A 21,359-nucleotide genomic window follows, 5' to 3' on the forward strand; every position below is an offset into this window, starting at 1 on the left:
GCTATGAACATGAAAAAGGATTTTGGCAGACCAGTCAGTTCACAGAATTTTATCATGATATAACTGTGGCGACAGATCGTAAGGATGACAATCACTGCTTTTAGATTTATGAGTAGAAAAGCTCTCCATACTGCCTACCCCTTGATGTCAACGGAGGAGCTTCATCCTCTTAACATTGACGAAATTAAAACCGCTTGAATTGCTGACTAAATTTACGTAAACAGAAGGTAGTATTAAATATGGCACTTGGTCGAGTTTTGTTTCCTTTACATCTGGCCTCCCCTATGAGTCTTTTCCGAGCTCATTGCTTTTTTCTCGATTTTATTAATGACAGCTCCAATGGAACAATTTCTAAAACCCGATTGCATGCATATAATTACGTTTTATACTTTGTTCTCACAGCCTAGACGGTTTCCACGCAGATTTAGGAGGACAACTGCTTTTACAGTCAAACCGAATTATGACAATGCCGATTTGAACAATATATCAGATGCAACAATGAACAGCCATATCTATGTCAGTTTCGCCATGTGTTCTATGATAAAACAACCCACTTATAACAATGCTGCCACAGCAGATTATCGGTATAACAATTCAATTTGCCTAATAAGCGCCAATCATAACATGAAAGAAAGACTTGCAAACGGTGCGACCATGCTAGCCGAACCATATCACGAAGTCCTAAGAATGATAAAGATTGGAATTTGTTACCGACACCTGACGAAACTTCAAGTGCACAACAAGATGAGGAGAGTGAAGAAGACGTGATAACTTTCGTCATGTATGACCAACACGCCCAAACAACCATTTTGCTTACCGACACACACCTGTTTCGTCCTCACAATTTTTTTCTGGTCATTACAACGTCTGTTTACCTGCTGATATTGTTTTTATGTATGTTTTGTGTCTGTGTATTGCTAATATTGCATAATTTCTTTCTCTCATTATGTAACAATATGAATGCATTCTTGCTTGGGCTAAGCTACGGCCTGCAGTATTTTCAAATAAAATAAACAAGTTCCTGGGAGACTTACTCTTTGCTAAAAACCTATCACTCGGCTACGTGGACGCCTTGCAGAGAGATGTCAACAAAATTTTCGTCAATCAGTCCAAGCTTACTGATTATGGATTTTTGCCTGAAAATAAGTGGAAACTGCAAACAACTCCCCCAAATTAAATTATCTTAAATAAGCGAGGCCATTTGGCCCGCAAGAGACTCAAGCTACTGAAGGAAACACCTCGCTTGTATGCTTACGCAAGAATATCGATACCCCTCCAATACGACAAGGAAGAGCCGCTATAGATATTTATAGCAAGCGTTTCGCTAGCGAGAAAACACGCGAAAACTAACTAACCGCGCGAATTCCAATGTGGTAATGACTTCACACTTGGCCGATATAGCATGGCCGTCTATGACACCTAACATAAACGCCAGCATGCATTTACGGCAGAGCCTCGGGCCATTTGCCGCAGCTTACTAACTGCTCGTAACTCTTCGTGACTAGGAAAGCCGCCACGATGGGCACTGCGCCCAGGAAACGAGCCTGTCTCCCGCTGGCACAAGTCTCACTTCGTGCAAGACCGTTATTCACTACAAGCGCCGGCAAACACGCGTGCAGCGTAAACGCGCGGGACCTGGAGAGGAGACAGACCTCAAATTTCTTGTATCGCTGGGTTATCTTGTCGACGGTGGCGTCCAGTTGGTCGGCGATGTGCCCCAGCTGTTTGGCCAGCTCCTCCACGTGCCTCGCCATGCAGAGCGAGCAGTACGTGAGGTTGCAGTGCTCGCAGAAAACGCTGCTCCCGCTGACCGTCTGGCAACCGCAACACTGCAACAGTTCGTCCATCGAGGCGTAGTCCGACTCCAGAAGGTCCAGGATGTTCTGCAGGTGGATGCTGGACGGAAACCCTGAGATGCCTTCCTTGGGTAGAGGCACTTCGGCGCGGCACTTGGCGCATCGCAGACGGCTCGCGTCGGCCGACATCACGCTGTTTTGCAGGCAGAGGAAGCAGAAGGCGTGCTGGCACGGAAGCATTTTGGGCCGGTGTAGGCGGTCCAGGCAGATGGGACACTGCACCATTTCTTTGAGGCTCTCGGTACCCTTGGAGCTCAAGATCGTGATGGACGCTTGTCGCTGAGCTTCACTGCCACCGTTACCATTCACTTGTGGGGAAGCGGACCCATTTGCTTCAACGGCAGACTCAGTTCCCACGCTGTAGCCATTGACGCTACCGTTGATCGTTGCCGCTGAAGAGTGAAAACCGTTGTGCGGGGAGGGGGAGTGCGCGCCCATTGGAGCCGCTGTGGCTTGTGGGCAGGTGGGTATAGACTCAGTGGAAATCGGTGAGGAGGTGCCGTTTGAGGAGGAGTGGCGAGAGGCCGGATAGGTGACGGTCGTCGACGTTGTGGACGAAATGGAACTTGTTGGCCCACCGCCGCCAGACGTGGACGGAGTATTGAAGTGGCTTCGGTAGTCGGACACAGACGCCACTGCAGGACTACAGGAGGGCGTCCCGGGAGCAGTCCTCACCTCCATCTTACTGGGATAGTGTACCAACTTGGGCTGTGGGATCCTGCGATAGAAGGAAAACAAAGATCCGTCAGCGCAGTATAATGGCAACCGATCCGATTGATGTACAGCGTTACATTTGACACTGAATGACAGATGACAGCGATGCCACAGAGAAACAATCACGTAAAAAAAAAAACGCGTATTCTGGTACAACGCTATTTATTTTGTTCATTTCCAAACTGTTCCCTACAAGTGCAATTAAACGGTAACCGAGACATGGTGCGAAAAGCACTGAGACATCAGAAATATCGCATGCTACACAGTTCCGCCCGAAGTTTTGTCTATACCCTTCTTTTCTTTTTTTTTTTTTTTTCGAGAAAGAGTCATTAGACGAAGGAGAAAAGGGGAAAGAATTGGGCGCTGAGGAGTACACGGCAGTTTGAAGCAAACGATTGTGTTTTCTGCATTTATACTCTGCGTCTCTCCCTGTGAGGACGTTTTCATTTCCTCTCTTCTCATTCTTCTCCTTCCTACATTTTCTTTCCTGCCTCCGTTTCTGCGCTTTCAGGCTCCGGGAGAACGATGCTCGCCGCCTTCGCCGAAGCCAAGCACCCCGATAACACCATTCTGAGAACAAAGAAAGGCGCTTCCTGGCACTCGTATATCGTCGCTCACTCGCTCACATCAGAATGTGATTTAATTGTCTCCAATAAGGAAGTACTAGTACATTAAAATAATGCGACAGTTAATTTCACTGTTCAAAGTTACCACTCCTTCACTATATCGTGCTATACGTACTCCGGATACAAATCAGCTCGGAATAATTTTTCGAGTACATAAAAGGTTGGCTGCAATTCAGAGCACTGAAATCAGAATAATACAACTACATGTCACCACAGTAGTAGACAGCTGAAAATGCACGAACTTTTTCACGATGGCAAACAGCAGTTAAGAGCGCTGACAACATTACATCCCGACTTGCCCGTGCATATCATGCATAATAGCTTTCCACGCACTCCCTCTGAACAAAACGAATGGTGTTGATATGGCCCGGACCGAAAGGTACAGTTTTTGACAGGAGTGCAGAGCCCAGGGGTCTGCTTCTGAGCCACTTGTACGACTTGTAATGCATTTCCAGTGTTCCGAATCTCTTGATGGTAAGGTTTTTGTCCTCTACCCTCTCCAATGGGAAAGACCACCACAAATATTTTGACAAGGTCCGTACATCTTTTGTCGCATGTCTTCAGGACTAGTGATTTATTTTTGGGACGTATAGTGGAACAGTCACAGCAGTCCTAATATCCAAAATGCCTTGCAAGGTGAGGACTGGCTTCGCATTACCCTACACGTATTTAGAACTTCAGGGACGCCATAAGTGACCCGCTACATGGCTGACGAGGCAAATCATTATGTGGCATGACGACAGTTAAAAACCCGTGTTGTATGCCTATAAAGAGTTGATCCCGTGAAATGCATGGGTCTGTACTTAAGAGTGGGAAAATACATCCGACGTTAGGTGTAAGAATTGCACAACCATCACTGTCGCTTCTACTCCCCGCAAGTCAGAAAAACGTGAGGAAGTCTGACGTGCATACCGCACCAGCTGTAAGGAACCAAAGACACCCAGTTTCTCCGGTAGAACGCGCAAAGCTCAATAGTGCAACCGGTGTGACTATACATAACCAACCATAGGGGCCACAGTAATCTCAAGCAGAACGAAAACGAAGATGCTCCCGGATAACAATAGTCGCGCGTATATAGGACGGAAAATGTCCTTTGGCGAGGCTGCCAAACAAGGAGTGCCACAGGGGACGACGAAGCTGTGGAAAGACAAGCCCTCGAGAAAGTTGGCACGGCAAACCGCTCGTCACAGCCGCACCCGGACATGCACGAAACATAGACGAGTGCACGCATTACGCACCTTGCTCAGCTCATGCTTCCTCCACGTACGTCAGCAATTACACCTATACCACCGTCGTCACACCCCTTTCACCGCCGCGGATGTCCAGCAAATGTACTCAAATAACGCGTTTCTTATCCTCGCTCTCTCCTCACAGTTTACCTCGCTACACGCGGTTCTAAGGCGGAAATCTCACGGTTCCCGTGGCAGAGCCATCATGCATGCTTCTGCCGGTGTCGTTCGATCACCGAAAATAACACGTTCGGTCCGCAGCCGACACAGGTGGCGGCAGCCCGCGCACAAGCCGGAATTCGCAACAAAAACACCGTCTTTCCTTGCTGGATCGATCATTGCTGTTTGTCTCTTGCACGCCACACAATCCTCTGTGTGACTGCATACACATGCATCTCCAGCGATGCATTCGCATCCCTCCGTCTGCATTTTACGAGCTAGTTCCAAGCCAAAAATATTATGTAAGAATGTAGAAGAAAGTTGCGCACTACAGAAGAGCTGCGAAGCGCCAACAGCTGTCCGCAGCACTAACAGGCTTCGCTGCAGCAACAAACGAACACTCCTACTAGACGTGTTTCTTTCCCCCCAAGGAACGCAGTGGAACAAAATTTCGCGCTGTCCACAAACGACAGTGTTTAGACGCCGCCTTTTAATGCTCCCTTTCGACCCCGAACTATAATCCTACAGCCATTCGCTGTACTCCATACCTAGCTGCGTCTACGGTGTTCAATATTTGCATCTCTTTTTCCTCAGTTGGGCTTCGGGAAACGAACGCAGGATGCTTCGAAGTCCTCCTCTCCGCTTTCAGGGTGAGAACACTCGTTGCACAACCTCGCGCCGCTGTTATTTTTTTCTCCTCGCGGGCTCATGTTGGCGGGTCCCGAGAACTCGACGCGTCACATATGCTGTGAAAATGTATTTGATGTGGTTTCTCTACAATGGCATGCGACCGCAAACGTAGGGGAGAATTGAAGAAGACCGCATGCGTTTTGTTCTCGTCGTGGCTGCGATGATCGGAAGGTTTGCGGTCTACTTTATGCGTGATGGTGTTGCTGCTACAGTGCAAGTAAATCGACAAGTTATTAGCGAGCTGATATTTGCCCAAAGTTCTTCCAAGTACTCTGGCTATTTCGTTTTTCTTTGCGTATTTTGTAATATTGAGCATTACGACCCCCGAATTCCACCAAATTATGCTACTCTAGTAGTATAAGAATGTGCAGATTGTTCACAAGGCCAGTTCGGCGGGTATATATCAATAGTGTGAAAGGTGAGCTGCGAATAATAACAGTTTTTTGCGCTGTTAAAAGTTTTAACGATTAGTTATTTTTTTCCTTCCGGAAAAGAAATTAGCAGTTGCGCTTCATTCTAGATAACGTTAATTTGAGATTTGTTTATCGTACTGTGTTATGGAGTCTTGAAACTTTATCGATAGAGGTTGTGTTACTCGAAGACAAATTGATTTTAAAAATACAAATAATTAAACACTAAGAAAACTATTAAAAGTAGGCAGAGTCCATCAACGAAACCAATGACGAGCGCGTACGCACCATCCTGCAACCTTAACTTGCAGAACACGGCCTAAAGAACGCTTCGTCGAAAAGCAGCGCCTAAAGCGCGGAAAACCGCCACAGTATTTCGACGTTGAATTCGACGGCCAAGGGCGACTGCACGAAGAACAGTAACCTGGACGAGTTAGTTTTCTTCGTAATATATAACGCTTGACTTTTTTCTTTTGTGACGTACTCAATCGTTTCCATGCACTGCGTTTTACATGAGCCTACATGAGCTTGAATTTAAATCAAAAGTAAAATGAAAACTTCACAGAGACCCGCCGTGGTGATGCAGTGGTTAGGGCGCTCGATTATGCTGTGCACAAGGATGCGGGATCGAATCTCGGCCTCGGGTGCCGCTTTTCGATGTAGGCGAAAAGGAAGGCGCCGTGTCCTGCGCGGTGTCAGTGCATGTTAAAGAGCCCCAGCTGGTCAAAATTTCGGGATTCCTTCACTACGGCGTCTCTCATAGCCTGAGTCGGTTTCGAACGTTAAACCCCATGAACCAAACCAACCCGAAACCTTCCCCTATCATCGCCTCATTGAACAACAGCGGTCGCAGCATGGAAATGAATGATGAACAGCGGTGTTGGAGACGCCTCAACCGGTGCGTCGGGAGAAAGCTGAGGGAGAAAGCTGTGTGGTGGCGCGCTCTCGGGCATCGCCGACGTGGTGGGCAGCAAAATCGCCGCGTGTGGGACTTGGCCTGCGCAGGTGTATGCGTGCCTGCCGCCTTTCGCGCGCGCGAATGCATCGTGAGTTGCTGTGTGCTTCGATGCCGCGATGCGCACAGGAATTTCGGTCGCCCGTGGGCTAGGCAGAAGGACTGGGTGCTTGTGAACGACCTCGTTTTCTTCGTCAGCCTTTCCAGTGGGCATTTCGCTATGCGTTCCTCAAGAGCGTGCGGAGGCGGCACCAGGTATGCGCAAAATACGGCCTGCACGGATGCTCCCGATTGTTCACAAGCCAGCTTTATATTCGCGACTGCTTCCTACATATTTCGAAGGCGCTCCACTTCTGATACCGACTGCGAAATAAATAATGCAGTAATATCTAGACTCTGCAGAACTGCGTTATCTGAGCAGTTGACATCGTCCTGTCCACTCGAGTGCAGTGATGAAAACCATGCAGTCAGAACACAGTGGACGAACTATATGGCAGCTGCTTTGTGGACACAAGCTGGACACCAACAGGGCCTGTAGCAAGACAAAGAACCCAAGCCCAAGGCGAACTCGGTGAACGCACCATCGTGCTTATCCGGACTCCATCTCGCCTTCAATCAAACATCGACGTTTCCATAAATCAACAAACACACATCAGAACAAACACACGGAAGAAGCACTACTTTACCTCGACTTGTCACGCTCAGAGGTAACGACCCTCGTGGCGACTCCGCTGCCACCACTGCCGTCCAGCGCATTGCCAGTGTTATCGCGTTGGCGGATCGAAAAACTGAGTGACCTGAAGATCGCCGCTGCGGCCTTCCTGACACCATTCCTTCTGGACCACGACGACGACAGCTGGGGCTTCGGCTCAGCTGGCCGCGCCGCGGTGTCCTTGTACTCCAACATCGCGGCCACACGGAGAGGAATGACGCTCGGCGCAGCCGCTTTCAAGAGCAGCCGGGCAAACTTCTCGGCAGGCGTCCCTTACCTCGACCGGCTCCTCACCGCGACCGCGCGTCCTTGTCAGGCGCAGGAGCAGCACGGTGCTCACTCGGTCGCGGTCGCCACGGACCCTCCGAGTAGCGTGCCGCAAGTGCGTCGATGAATCGGACGTCGCCTCTTCTCGCTGTGACAGCGACTGCCTTGTGTGGTAACAGCGGACCGTGTGTCAGTTATGCAGATTTCCTCTCGGGACGCCACCCAAGCGGCAACAACACACACGACCATCAGCACGAGTTTCCTTGCCTCGCGGACACACACCCCCGCGCACACAAGAACAACAAGGAGTTCGTAGCACGAGCACGTAAGGAGACAAGGCCGTCGCGGTCATATCGACGACGATGCGTCCGGCGCCGTCAGGGCGAGGCCGTAACTACGCCGTGACACTTTCGATGGGTCGCTAGAAGAAGGCAGGTCTCAACGGACGTGCCAGATGTCGTTCGAACTGGAATACTTTGACTGCATCCCTAGGAGAGCAAATGACGCCCTCGGCCTCGGGCCATCCTGCTGGAAGCGACGTCGGCGCGGCTTCTGGCGCGTGCACGCGTCGCATTCTCGGGGCGGCGTCGGCATCTGCGCAGTGAGTCGTACGTCGTCTCCCACACTTCACCGCTGCCGCTGCCGGGCGGTTGCCGGCGCGACGCGCGTACATCACGACGCCGCCGAAACACCCTTCGCGAGAGCGAGAGCACGCGGACAATCCGGTTTTGCTTTCGCGGCCCGACTCCCACACGTGTTGGTTTTCTACCCAGGCGTTCTCCGTTGTCGTCGCTGCCGATCGTGTGTGGCGAGTCGAGCCATTTGCTCCGGGAGCCTATATCGCATTCGCTTTGTCTGGAACGGTATAGAAGGCATCGGTGTCCGCGGAGCGACGAACCTTGACACCCTGACTCAACAGCGCTAAGTAGCGGCATTATTTCTCGCCGCCTTGAGAACCTTGGTCATAACGAGAGAAACAAAGCGGAGCCTCGGCAAAGTTGTAAGAAGTAACGTGTTTTGTTTCAAAATTAAAGGGACGTGTTTTCGGCCGCGGCTGAGTGCAATGAGGCCCCGACTAGCGTAAGCCTCGTCGACATAGTTTCCGACCGGTCAACCACAAAGAATTGCAGCTTTGCGAAACCTTCCTTCTGTCTCGCAAGGCTTGAAAACAAAGGGAGTATGAATGGCGAGCGACTTGCCTTATTTTTTTTGTTTTCTTCTTGATGTTGTTCGCTTTGGCGCTGTGTCCTGGGACCGTATTCCGACTTTGCCTTGTTTTCAGGTATACGTGTCGTTATCTCCCTGACCTCGAGTAATCTGATTATTTGAAACGCCAAAACCGGATGTGGTAGTGACATACAACCGATGTTTCCATCAATCAGATGACTCGAGGTAGGCCAGGGAGGTAACGGTATTTCTGAAAACGACGCAAACTTTCAATACGGACCCTGGTGCGATGGCCTGTTGGGTCTGTACGTGCCATGTTAAAAGCCATGTCGGTTCATAACGGAAAAACAGCGAGCTTCCTAGAAACAATGGACGTGTTTCTATCTGTAGACTGTGAGCTACATCCTCTGTCTTCTGAATGCTGTTTCTTTTTTTTATCTTTGTTTCCTCCTGGCCAGAAGACTAGGGGGCTTCCATCAGCAAACTGAAGGCACGCGGCAGGCCGCCAGCACAGCTCGTCAGAGAAGCGGGTCTGCACACGCCCACTTCCCAGGCACACAACGCAGGCCACTCAGAAATATTCCGGACGAACCACCACGTTCGGGTGTGCCGGAACTTTCTTCCATCCTCGCCTAGGGGCGCATTCGTGGACACCCGCCTATATCATTTCTCTTTCTGCTCTGTCGCTTGCTCGCTGTGTCTCCTCTTTTCTCCCCTACCTTAGGCAAGGAGCATGCAATGCAGGCTGACAATGGGCGCTCCCTGTGCCAAGAGAACTCGTGCTCCACGCGTGTGCACACAAATCGCCGCCGCGTCTTCCTCAAAGCCGTGCCCAACGGCGTTAAAAGTAGGTACCATTCAGCCACAACGGTAAACTGAGCGCCGGCGGCTATTGGCGGTGTCGTAACTTCAACCAACCACACCCACCAGGCACGTGGACGCGTGCTCGCAAGAGGAGCGGGCCTCGTCGCAAACGCACACCCTTTGTCAAGATGAGCCAAGTGTTTGCGCCTGTTTGACGGGGCGTTGGCGTGTTGAGTTGCGAACGCGCAGTCAGAAGGCAAATACCAAAGCGGGATGGGAAGCGGGCGTCTGGCGCCTGCTTCGTGGTGCCTGACCGCTTGCCGCAGCCCGGCAGCAGTTTTCGTTAGTACGGTTGGAGTGGTGACAATGACCACTTGCGATGCCTCGCTGAGCAACGTGCTTTGTGTTGTGCGTCCGCGTGCTCACATACGCACATGTCACGCCAATTGTCCCTACGCGGAAAGAATTAATGCTGAAGCACGGACGACACCTGAATTCTAATCGTGCGCCTTCTGTCACCAAGAGCGGAGAAAAATAGCCTTCAGCTGTCGTCGCAAGCGGCTTCCATTTGTTAGGCGAAAGAAACTTGTGTTCGGTTCGAAAGAAAATATATTTGTGCATGATTTGTGCGCGACGTACAACGAGTAGTTGCCAATGACAACACTCGCTTTTGAAGGACGGAGTCAAATGGTATTTACCAAGCTGGCACAGTTGCCCAGAAGCCGCAGAGGTCTGCGGCAAACGACTTCCTTTTTATTTTCTTGTTTTTCTGAACATTCAGGTGGGAAGGAAAATCTCTGACCATGCCACGAATAGCAAATGCAGACTCTCAATGGAATAACATTTCACTATGCCCCACGTTAGAAACAATGCGGCTGCTACTCTCAGAATGCTGCTCGCCTCTACGGTCGACACCCCGTTCACCCTTCGCGACCCGTCCGATTTCTACGAACCTCTTTTCAGAAGAAGCGGTTTTGTCATTTTACCCGCCGTGCCGGGTTCTGTTCTATTTATTTATTTACGCAGTGCTGTAGACCAAAGATGCCCTGGCAGGAATGGGGTACAGTCAAACGTCATTATAAAAGCCTAAAGGTAGCACAACTTTCCATGCAAAGAACAGATTACAAAAGAAAGAAACAACGAACGCTAGCTTTAACAAAAAAAAAGAAAAAAAAAACAGAAAATAAAAACGTTATTGCTTTAAAAATTTGAGCACACTTAATTCAAAGATTCAAACACGCAAGGATATAAATCATTCCATTGGAGTGTAGTCCTAATTGGAAAAAGTGAATCCTAACAATTGCACGCTTGTTTTAACAGAGAAATACAGGAGTTAAAAAGGTGGTGGCACTTCGTCACTTATAGACCAAGGGTTCTCAAACATTTTTGCCTTGAGCAACTCCAACCGCCATCAACCAGTATGTGCCAAGGAACCTCCCTCTAAAGATAAAGCGCAGCAATATTACATTACTTTTCACCTTTGTTTTCATAAGCCGCAACTTTGCAAGTGTTCTGGCCACTGCTGTCTCATCGAGACCCTAGCAGTTCGCTTCTCATACCTAATATTAGCTTCGCTTTTAGAGGCGAGACGCATTAAGGTCAGGATCCTCCCTACGCTGCCATTTACGAAACTTTTTTGTTGTTATTGTTGTCGCTGTTGCCTTTTACACTGTCCGAGACAATCTTCCGTATAAAGCATGGAAGGTTGCTCGAGACAGAGCAACCTTCAACCTTTGTGCCCCAGGTTGCCTTTGCCACTTGCAATAGGGTGGCCACCGGGGGCACTCCTACCTCTGGTAAACCTAAACTCGAAACACAGCACTCCAGAAGCCTTATATGTCGAGATAAAAATGCTGCCCCTAGGCCACACGGGCACGCTGTTACGGGTTGGTTGAAGCCGCACATTATATTGGATGCCTTTCATATTGTATGGTAATGAGTACGTGTGGGATTATAGAGGTAAAAATTAAAAGATTAATCATTACGTGCGTATACGCATATAAAGTCCATGTGAGCGAACCAAGACCCGCAACGGCAGCCGGCAAACTGGAGCTGCGAAAACTGTCGTGCTGTGCTAGTAAAGGCGGAGCGTAAGTATTTTTCCAATTTTCTAACGCGATAGCATTAAAGGCCCTGTTCTGCAGAAAGCCCTCTGTTGTGAGCGAAATATCCCGGGCATGGCTCTGGTAGGCGGTATAGTCGGCGCAAAAGCTTGTCAACTACAGTACCGTTAATGATAAGGCATAGCAGTGTTACAAAAAGCACCAGTAAACTGTTATGGAGCTCGATCAACTGGCCTAATACTGGCAGATTAGCTTAACCATCGTTGATGACCAAGCTTATTTATTTATTTATTTATTTATTTATTTATTTATTTATTTATTTATTTATTTATTTATTTATTTATTTATTTATTTATTTATTTATTTATTTTTTATTTATTTATTTATTTATTTATTTATTTATTCATTTATTCATTCATTCATTCATTCATTCATTCATTCATTCATTCATTCATTCATTCATTCATTTCGGCAAGGCATCCGTATTCTTCTAAAATAATAAGCCGTTTTGTGTACTGCAGAGAGTTTTCACAAGGTAAGGCATTCAATTCTAATTGATAAGATATTGCTATCTAATGCTACGTGCCAGAGCCAGGGGACGATGAAGCGTCTTAACCTTCCTGACGAGTATGAAAACGCTGAGCACGCGTGGATACTAGCTGCCATCAAGCATATAGCTTAGCGGAAGGCGGTTTATATTTGATCTGTCCTTCAACTATATTGTCACGATGCTGTGGCGCAAACGTGCTAAAAGAAACGGGAAGAAATCGTTTTTATTAAGAAACAGGTTTGAGCATTCGTGATCGGATAAGTGGGTTTTTCATTCCAGGACTTGCAGTGGCGCGAGCTGCTTCGCGTACCTGGTCGATGAGATATGAACAGACCTTCCATTAATACGCTATTCATTTGAGTCTCCTTCTGCTCTTAAGCCGCATGGGCCGTCCTTAAAGGTTCATGCTTGTTCGCGCACCTTCACGAAAAGCGAGTAACGTCAATGTATTGAGTAGGGTATATTTTGCTGTATTTATGTAAGCTTCCGAATGAATTTGTCTGTATTTGGCGCTACCCTCCAGCACCTGCTATGCTTACATTTTCGTGTGGTAGAAGGTATTTCGTGCGGTTAAGACATATAGTGCTTAGTCATCGGTGGACGGAAGGAGCGTAATGTGAGGTTGGGAAGGACTTGCTTGGTTCATAAGTACTCGAGCTATAAGTCATGAGACACCTCATTGCCCTCTAGCTTGACATGCGCCGATGAGAAGAAATGAGCACAATTGACGGGACCGCTTCATCACATAGCGCCTGACAATACTTCGTACTAAATGATTTCGAAACAACAACAAAAATTACATCACGAATGATCTCGTGAAAACGCGCAACGCTGCCTTTCTTAGGGCGATCGAGGACGTTCTAATGTAGTTATCATGCTGCCTAGCAACCTCAGAGGCCTGCACAATCTCCTGCACTATCAGGCCCGATATCGGGTTGATGCCAAAATGCCCGAATGAATAAAAAACCTCCGTTATTTAATTAGAGGCATCAAAGAGCAGACCTTATTTGGCTTGGTCCCCTAAAACCCCCGCAGAATTTGTGTCCAAGGCCACTACCACAAAGAAGACGATAGAGATGCGAATCAAGCAGCACGAACGTCCTCCCTCGCTGATGGCTACCACCACAGTCGAAGCTGATAGCCCTGTCGTGCTCCGAGAGATCCTGCCCACGGGCCGTGGTGCGCGAAGAGTTTCAGAAGCTCTTTTCGACGACTCAGCGGCCGAAAGTTTCCTCCCTTTAGGAGATGAATCGTGAAGAGGTCCGCGAGGCTTTCATGCCGCCTGAACCTCTCCAATCAAGACCGTCATAGGCCGTGACTTACGCCGCAGCAGTATGGCGTGCCGGCCCATACCCACGTCATTGCCAATAGACCCCTGCATATATCCGTCCGGCACCTCTGGCTTGACCTCCTCAGGTTTTCCGGCACGCAAGATCGACTTCTGACACTCTGCCGCTCAGCACGCACTATGCGACCACTGTGGCAGCTGGTCACATGTATACCGCGACTGCCTTTACCGACAGATGAGTCTGCCGGGATGTGTGATAACGCGCCAAAACCGCAGCGTGGTCAACGGCCTTTTGCCATTGAAGATTATAGTCCAACGAAGCGCCCGAAGTGCCATATAAGTATTCCAGGTCGCCGTCACCCCGCAACATCTTCCGACACGTCCATACGCCGATCTGACGCGGGGATAGTCGCCTATAGCCTCGTCGGTAAAACTAGAAGCGGCAACTCTTGAAGGGAGGTTGCTCGTCGGCGAAATGTTCAATATCCTCCACCGCTGCAAACAGTTGGCTGCACCATTTCACGACGACGCGACGCCCAAGACCCTGATACTCTGCCTCGACGCTCCTGGCCTCCGACGACACGAGTGCCGCACTGCAGCGGTGACCGGACCCCGCGAAGTTTTTGCATCACCACGACTGTAACCGCCAATCTGAACATTTCAGTCCACGGCACCAGCGTAACAGCGCTCGTGGATACCTCCACCGACTATCTGTACTCAGTGGGTCATGCGCCGCTGCTATGAAAAGGGAACTATACACTTTAGACGGGACCGCAACTTCGCCTGCCGGAAGTCCCTCCAAACTGTAACTGGCTATCAAGAGCAGAGAAACGCTCGGAATTACACCCCATGACAAGTATGTGTCGCAAGGTAAAGTACCTCCTCGTTATTCGATAACCTGTGTGATATGAGGCGCTTTGTTTGACCACAGAAAAATAAAGGGGAGGCCCCAAGGAAAAGACAAGCTCAATTTCTAAGAAAGAAAGAGGATTCCCTTGCTTGCTACATCAACATAGTTTCCTCCAGCGCCACTGCTGCTAAATAAAAGCGTGCGTCCCGTGCGGTCCCTATACCGTATCCGGGACAAGTATAGCACCCTAACCGATAAATATAAGCCCTGCGTCGGTAACAGGGCGCGGTGCACGACTAAGAAAACAGCATGAAAGCTGCTTACCCTGACCGTCAATTTGCCACTATAGAAAGCACTTTAGCTTTTGTCTGTTTTACTATTATACCTGGTCATGCAAAACACAAGTAAGAGGTGTCGTCTGATTGGTTGTTCGGAATGACACGGGCGAGGTCGCAACACGGATTCGCAACGTGCAAAGTGGGTCGAAAATCTTCACTGGTATCCGGGGAGGGGGTCGTCGGCAAGACCCCGACCATACAAGGACGGCATCTCCACGGTCTGATAACTTAAAGACGGTCATACCGGTAATAACTTAAAAACTGAACTTAACGGTCTCATAAAACCATTAAAAGGGTAAGCTAAGAGCAGTTTCACAGGGGACTGAAAACATCCGATTATTCCAGAGGAAATCTTCACAACTGCATCCGAGCAGTGGGAGGCCGCAATCCTCAGCTCAGACCCGCTAATCGAATTCCAGAACGCCAGAGCTCAAGGATTCTTGATGTCCACCTAGCGCGGAAGCCCCTGCCTGAGACTTCCTCCTCGACAAATAAAAGTTTACCCTCTTCCTTCTCACAATTGTGCAAGCCGCCCCGAGTGTTCCCTGAAGACGATCCGGAACCCTCCTATTTGGCTTTTCCTAGGCTGTTCTTCCCCCATTTTTAACCGACTGCCTCATGTTACGGTTAGTGCGCACACAGAGTGTAATATGGTTCGGTTTGTGTAGAGTTTAACGTCCGAGAGCGACTCAGGCTATGAGAGACACCGTAGTGGAGGGCTCTGGAAATTTCAACCACCTGGGGTTCTTTAACGTGCACTGACATCGCACAGCACACGGGCGCTTTGCTTTTCGCCTCCATCGAAAAGCGGCTGACGCAACCATGATTTGGTCGAGCGCTCTAACCACTATGAGCCAACACGGCAGGGCGCAGAGTAGAACAATCCCTGCACTTAGCACTTTGTGAGGATGAATGTTTTCTTATATTTCACTTAAAATTGTAAACGTGTTAGATTTTCTTTGGATTGGTTTATAAGATATAACGCACCGAAGCTATGCAGACTATGAGGCAGATCGTAGTGGAGGGGTCCAGAAATTTCGACCTATTTAACGTGCACACAAATATGGCACGAGGACAGCCCTTCACAAAGGTCCTTTTTCCCATAGTACATTTTTTTTTCCGGCTTCTCTAGTTCAGTGCGTGCCGCGTTAAGAGCCGGGGCTGACAGATGATCAATGTGATTTGCCTCCAGACGTGAAAAACAAGGCTGCCAAAAAAGAATACATCGGGGGGGGGGGGGGGGGGGGGGGAAATGTAATCAGGCATACGTGGCTCCCGGCCCCTAGGGTGTTCGTTACGGCTGTATTTCATAAAAGTAAAAAAGATTCTATACGCGCTGAAAAACCCGCAATCGCTGCCCAAAATGCACCAAGCCACCGCTGACGCGCTGCAGGCATACATCTGGAGTGCCAAGAATAGGGCGCGCCTTTGCCGTCACTCTTGGCCAGAAAGCATTAAAGAAAAGTAATAAATAAACGTGTCAAAACGCGGCGATACGCGTGACACCAGCCAAGGTGCACTTACATTTTGCGTAAGCAAAGATTCCGCAGCAAACTTAGAACTCGCGCCGAGGTGAAGAAAGAAATCGAGAGCGAAGGCGATGAAAACGGTCGCGAAGTGGCGCGTTCTGGCTTCCGTGACCACGTTGGGCGCGCATTAAACGTGTGCACGCGACGCGTGAAAAGGCGGAATTTGCGTGACCGCGTGCTCGGGAGTCACGCGCGCATGCGGCGAAGCACACGAGGAAGAAGAAAGCCGTCCGATACGCGCCCTTTGACGCGCGTGCGAATCGGGAAAACACAACATCGGGCAGCGGTCCAAAACTGCGTGCAAGCGCGAGCAAGCGTGCTAAGGGTGTATACGAGGTCGGTCCGGCAGAATGGACGCTATTTTGTTTTTCCGCGTATATTCTCGCCTCAGGTTACATATCCGCTGTGCAAACGAAGCAAGTACAGATGTGCTCCTGCTATAATAGAAACATCGGTTTGAGGGGTACACAAAGGGACCCGGCAACCTACGCGTATCGTGTAAACTATTCGCGATATTTTGCAAGGGTAAAAAAACTTGGAAACGGCCAATGCGATGCATGCGGCGATGTACGCGCTACCATTAGAGTCCGCCATCCGTTTGCATCCCTTATGTGCAAGCTTCAGTTGCTATAAGCGCCAGCCATTGCTGTCTTTGAATGGGCTTTTGCCAATGTTCGTGGTATCGGTGGGCCTCTGGAGCTGCCTGAGTGGTGCCTCACGTAGGTTGGAATGAGGTAGCTGGAGGCCTTTGGAAAGTGTTGGTTGATGGGTGGCCGGTCGTAGGTTGAAGATGCACCTTCTGTGCTTGGGTGATGTCCGAAAAGTACCGTCTTTGCCAAAAGTAACCAGGCGGCGAGTTTCGCTTCTAGGTCGGGCGGCAGAGAATTCGTAGCACTTCTGATGCTGTAAATACGTGCAAAGTAAATACGAGTTCCTGCTCTCACTTATTAACACGTTGTGATCCTCTGGGAAGCCATGTTGGTTTTAGAATTCAAGCGAGAAGCAAAACATGCAGCCTGGTTACTTTTGGCAAAGACGGTACATACATCATTTTGTATATTGGGCGTTCTAACGTTGTCGTGTTGTTACAAATTGAATAAAAAATAGATAGATAAATACAATAAAGACTCAGTTAATTGACTGATCCGAAACCGGCCATTGAATACTGACTGGTCCCGGAGAACTACTTTGAGGAACAGTGCTGCTTTCCTAGTGGAGATGTGACCACAGTGCAACGATTTTTTGGGGAAGGAGCGACAATCTATTGCCTGTTTGGAACAACAACTGATAGCTGTGCGATGTCAGTGCACGTTAAAAAACCCCAGGTGGTCGAAATGCCCGGAGCCCTTCACTACGGCGTCTCTCATAGCCTGAGTCGCTTTGGGACGTTAAACCCCACAAACCAAACCAAGCCAATATCTATATGAAGTGGTACTCGGCAGCTGCCTCCTACGCCCTCTCTCGGTCCTCGTCGGCTATTAGGAAAGCTAACATGGCAGAATTTCACTGATCACGACAGGCCGCCGTTGAAAACTGAACGTAGCAGCGTTTAACGGAAGAAGGTCACCGAAAGGAAAGCAGCAAGGGCGACGTTAAGGGCGAAAGAGATCAGCCTAGAACATCGAATGAACTCGAGTAAACGACATCGCAGGTCGAATCGAGAAGCCTATGAGGCAGCGGATTTTCAGACGATCGGCAGTCATTTCATTTAATGCAACGTAGATGATTTCATGGGAGAAGAATCTATAGCTGGTGGCGAGCGACAGGTAATTAGGCAAACAAGACTAAAGTTTCAGTGGATATGTAACGACCGTTGGTAGCGTAGGACGTAGCGAATTCGAGGTAAATTAAAGTTGTTTTTCGGCAAATAACTGAACCGATGATAATGATGATTATGGTGATGATTTTGATAATGATAATTAAAAGTATATACAGAGATGCTGCTGGTATGCAGGCTGCTTCAACGATTCAACCGATCAACTGCATTTAGCGAAATGCGACCGCTCCGGCCGCGAGCCCTGTGTCCTGATTACAGGCCCTCCAGTAAACGCAGGCCCTCCAGTCCAGCGCAGGTGTTGTCTTCTTCCTTGTCCTTCGTCTCCGCGCTGTTATTCCTTAAAAGTATGTACCAACTAGCTCAACTTTTCGTGGTACAGATGAAAGTCGAGAAAGGCGAGCTGGCACATCTCAATATTGCAAAGCTTAGTGCGATTACTGTCACATGTTAATGAATACGGCACATGCACGGCCGCTAAATTCTATGACAGTTTGCGTCTGCGTTTGTCCAGAGTCTGTTTTCGCGCTAGGTACACGATTTAAACGTGGAGGACTCTCGAAACACCGCACCTACACCACTGAAGACAAGCAAGGATGCGAAATCGAATCCCGGTCGCGGCGGTCGCTTTTCAGTGGAGGCGAAAAGCAAGGCGCCCGTGTGCTGTGCGATGTCAGAGTACAAGAACCTCAGGCAGTCAAAATTTCCGGAGCCTTCCACTACGGCGTCTCTTATAGATTGAGTAGCTTTGGGACGTTAAACCCATAAACCGACCAACCAGCGAGCGGTGCAGTGTAGCCAACCAAAACAAAACAGGGAAAACAAAAACGTATACGAGGGGCGTCAATCAAGGCTCCGGTAAAAAGCGAGTCCTTCGAGAAGCGATAAACAGGCTGACTCATTGGCCCCAGGGATGAGCGCATGCGCACACACAACACACTCTGAGGCCGCGCATCATTTGGCTCCGGTAGAGTCACTCTGTCATTCTCTCGCTTCGCGCCAATGTTTCCCCAGTGCTCATCAGTAAGCTCAGCCAAGCAGCCGCGGACGAGGCGGGCCTCCAACAGAGGGGAAAAAAAAAAAAAAGATAAATATAAAGCAAGCAAGGCGAAGAAGAGCTACTCAAGAGGGGCCTTTTTTCGCAATGCGCTCTTTCAGCGCGGCGTAACTTCGCGTTGACATAGCCCTGACCGCTATCCGGCTCCGCGCGCGCGACGAACAGACCCCTCGCTGAGCTGTGCCGTGCAAGCCACCGCCGCCGCTGTGTACGCGTACACAGACAGCACCGTATTCGGCTTCTACGGGACCGGGGCGTATACGCGCGTTGCGTCTTGTTTCTAATCACGGGGTGGAAAGCCCAGCACCTCTTCGCGCGGAAGGTTCTCGCGATGCGCGTATTGCGACGGGGCGCACAACGTGCGCTTCAGCCTAGCTGTACCACGAATGCACGTGCATACTTTGAGCAAAAAATAATATTAATATAAAAAGCAATAAGAAAGAAGTAAGAAGCCAAAGTGTGGAAGCGGGCGTTTGTTGCCAGCGGTGCGTGTCATTTTGTTGTGTCGCGCAAGTGGTCGGGGACAGGCGGCGCGAAGAGCGACGTCGCCACCTTCAAGGTCCTTTCTTTTTTACCCGCAGCTATGCATAATGTTCCCCGAGCCAAGCAGTACGTGGTACATGCACACGAGAGTGCGTGCGTGTGATCGGGTAACAATTGCCGACGAAGACGCTCGCGGCTGGTGGTAAAACGCTAGAGAGTGTTTCGCTACGATCCCGCCTTGAGTGCGATACGAGGTCGTTGAGTGAGGGAGACCGTTGCAACCTGCAGGCAGCTGTCACCGCTTGCGACATTTTGTTAAACGCCACGATGATGCATTTGCACGCATCTCACTCAGAAAATAGCGTGACGAAAAAGTCCCTAGCGAAAACCCATTTCCTGATGGCCCCTGCGAGGTGCCTTGTATACATGGAAGGTCACAAGGCACATTTCGTAACTGAAGAAGGAACGCGATTAAAAATATTTGATGAAGGCGCGATAAGGAGTACACAGTAAAGCTGGTCGTTTACTCAAGTGAAGGAAAAAAAATATCTGCCCAAATAATGCGTTCAGTGAAATGCCTCAGGATGCAGCTTTCTTAGTTTGGTAGGGCGTGTCTTAAAGTTGCTACTGAAACACGCAGCCCTATAGATTTAACGATATGGTGTCGAAGGCACGGAACTAGCAAAGTTAAGTGTCTGTTTAATGCCCGCAGTTTCCCAAATACAAAACGGATCTCTGCAATTCCATGTAATATCCTTTCATGTTTGTGTCGATTACGGTGATCCACTCTCACGATTACTTCGCCGACCTAATACCGAGAAAATTTGCATGTTTGTCTTCCCCCATTTTGCAAGCATGTTTGGCTATCCAGTTGGGCTACCATGACACTTCTTCCTTTTTCCTATCGACAATCGCTCTCCCCGGAAGGCAGCGACTGCTCGGTGAGCAGGAACACCGCCAGCTCGCATATCTCATCGCACCGGCCATCCACTAGTAGTTCTTTGCCAGCGCGCCCACACCGTCACTTTTTCTTCATCATTCTTTCTTCACACTGCAAAAGACTGGAATGGCCTTCCCTCCGATGTTGATGCCATCACCTGCCCATCAAGTTTTGTTAACAGTTTAAATATGCACTTCATAAATATCATGTAGGTAATCATATTCAATCAATGTTTGTACTCCTACCCCTTATGTAATGGGGTCTTTAAGGTAATAAAGTGAAGTGAAGTGAGGACCGTTTGAAGTTCCAAAGTGAAATTTGAGCAACCGTCTCAGAAACTACGAAGTTGAGGATAAATTCGTTCATGTCGTGCCCGGCGCTCCAACCCGGGACTAGCACCTACTACGTGGCAGCTGCTGAACCACTAAGCAGATAAGGACGGCTATATAACCACTTTAGCTGTGCGGGAACTCTCATTTGTGGAGAAAAATTCTCGCTCTCTACATTTTTCTACTTAGGAAATCTGTATATAACTTTTATTTAGAACCGTACATGACTATCACTCATGTGAACGTTAACGAGTTCATTTTTGCGCACAGCGCACCAAATACGTCTCTGATGTGCTGTAAGCAAAAATGAAAGCGCACGAACACGCCCAAATGTCTGCTTTAGTTGATGTTATTGAGTTATCGCTCTCTTGCTTGGAACCCAGACTTCCTTGAAGCACTGAATAATATTTACCCAAAACGAACCCTTCGTGCAATAGCCTCTTCCTTCCCATGTTTGGGGCCGGATGCGGCATGCGTTCAGTCACGACCATGTAGGTATAAAGCACGACCGAAGCCCGGGAATTAATCCCCAATCATCATTAATCTGACCACGTTCTCACGCCACAGGA

The 21,359-nt window shown here is 49.0% G+C and overlaps 1 protein-coding gene across 2 annotated transcripts in view; it reads right to left on the reverse strand.

Annotated features, from left to right (window-relative positions):
• LOC146199355 (uncharacterized) overlaps positions 1–21,359 on the reverse strand; it is a 47,530-nt gene that overhangs the window by 12,240 nt on the left and 13,931 nt on the right. The window contains exons 1-2 of one of the 2 annotated variants that reach the window (XM_084594805.1): positions 7,326–8,347; positions 1,653–2,574 (exon numbers count right to left, since the gene is read on the reverse strand). In XM_084594805.1, the coding sequence (XP_084450931.1) occupies positions 1,653–2,574; positions 7,326–7,546 (1,143 nt within the window). In that variant the 5' untranslated portion in view covers positions 7,547–8,347. Of the gene's footprint in view, positions 1–1,652; positions 2,575–7,325; positions 8,348–21,359 lie in introns of those variants that run through there. The other variant, XM_084594806.1, reaches the window with a different exon arrangement.

The sequence above is a fragment of the Amblyomma maculatum genome, chromosome 2 (assembly GCF_055883805.1).
Source record: "Amblyomma maculatum isolate TAMU_Amacu chromosome 2, ASM5588380v1, whole genome shotgun sequence".
Lineage (NCBI taxonomy): Eukaryota > Metazoa > Arthropoda > Arachnida > Ixodida > Ixodidae > Amblyomma > Amblyomma maculatum.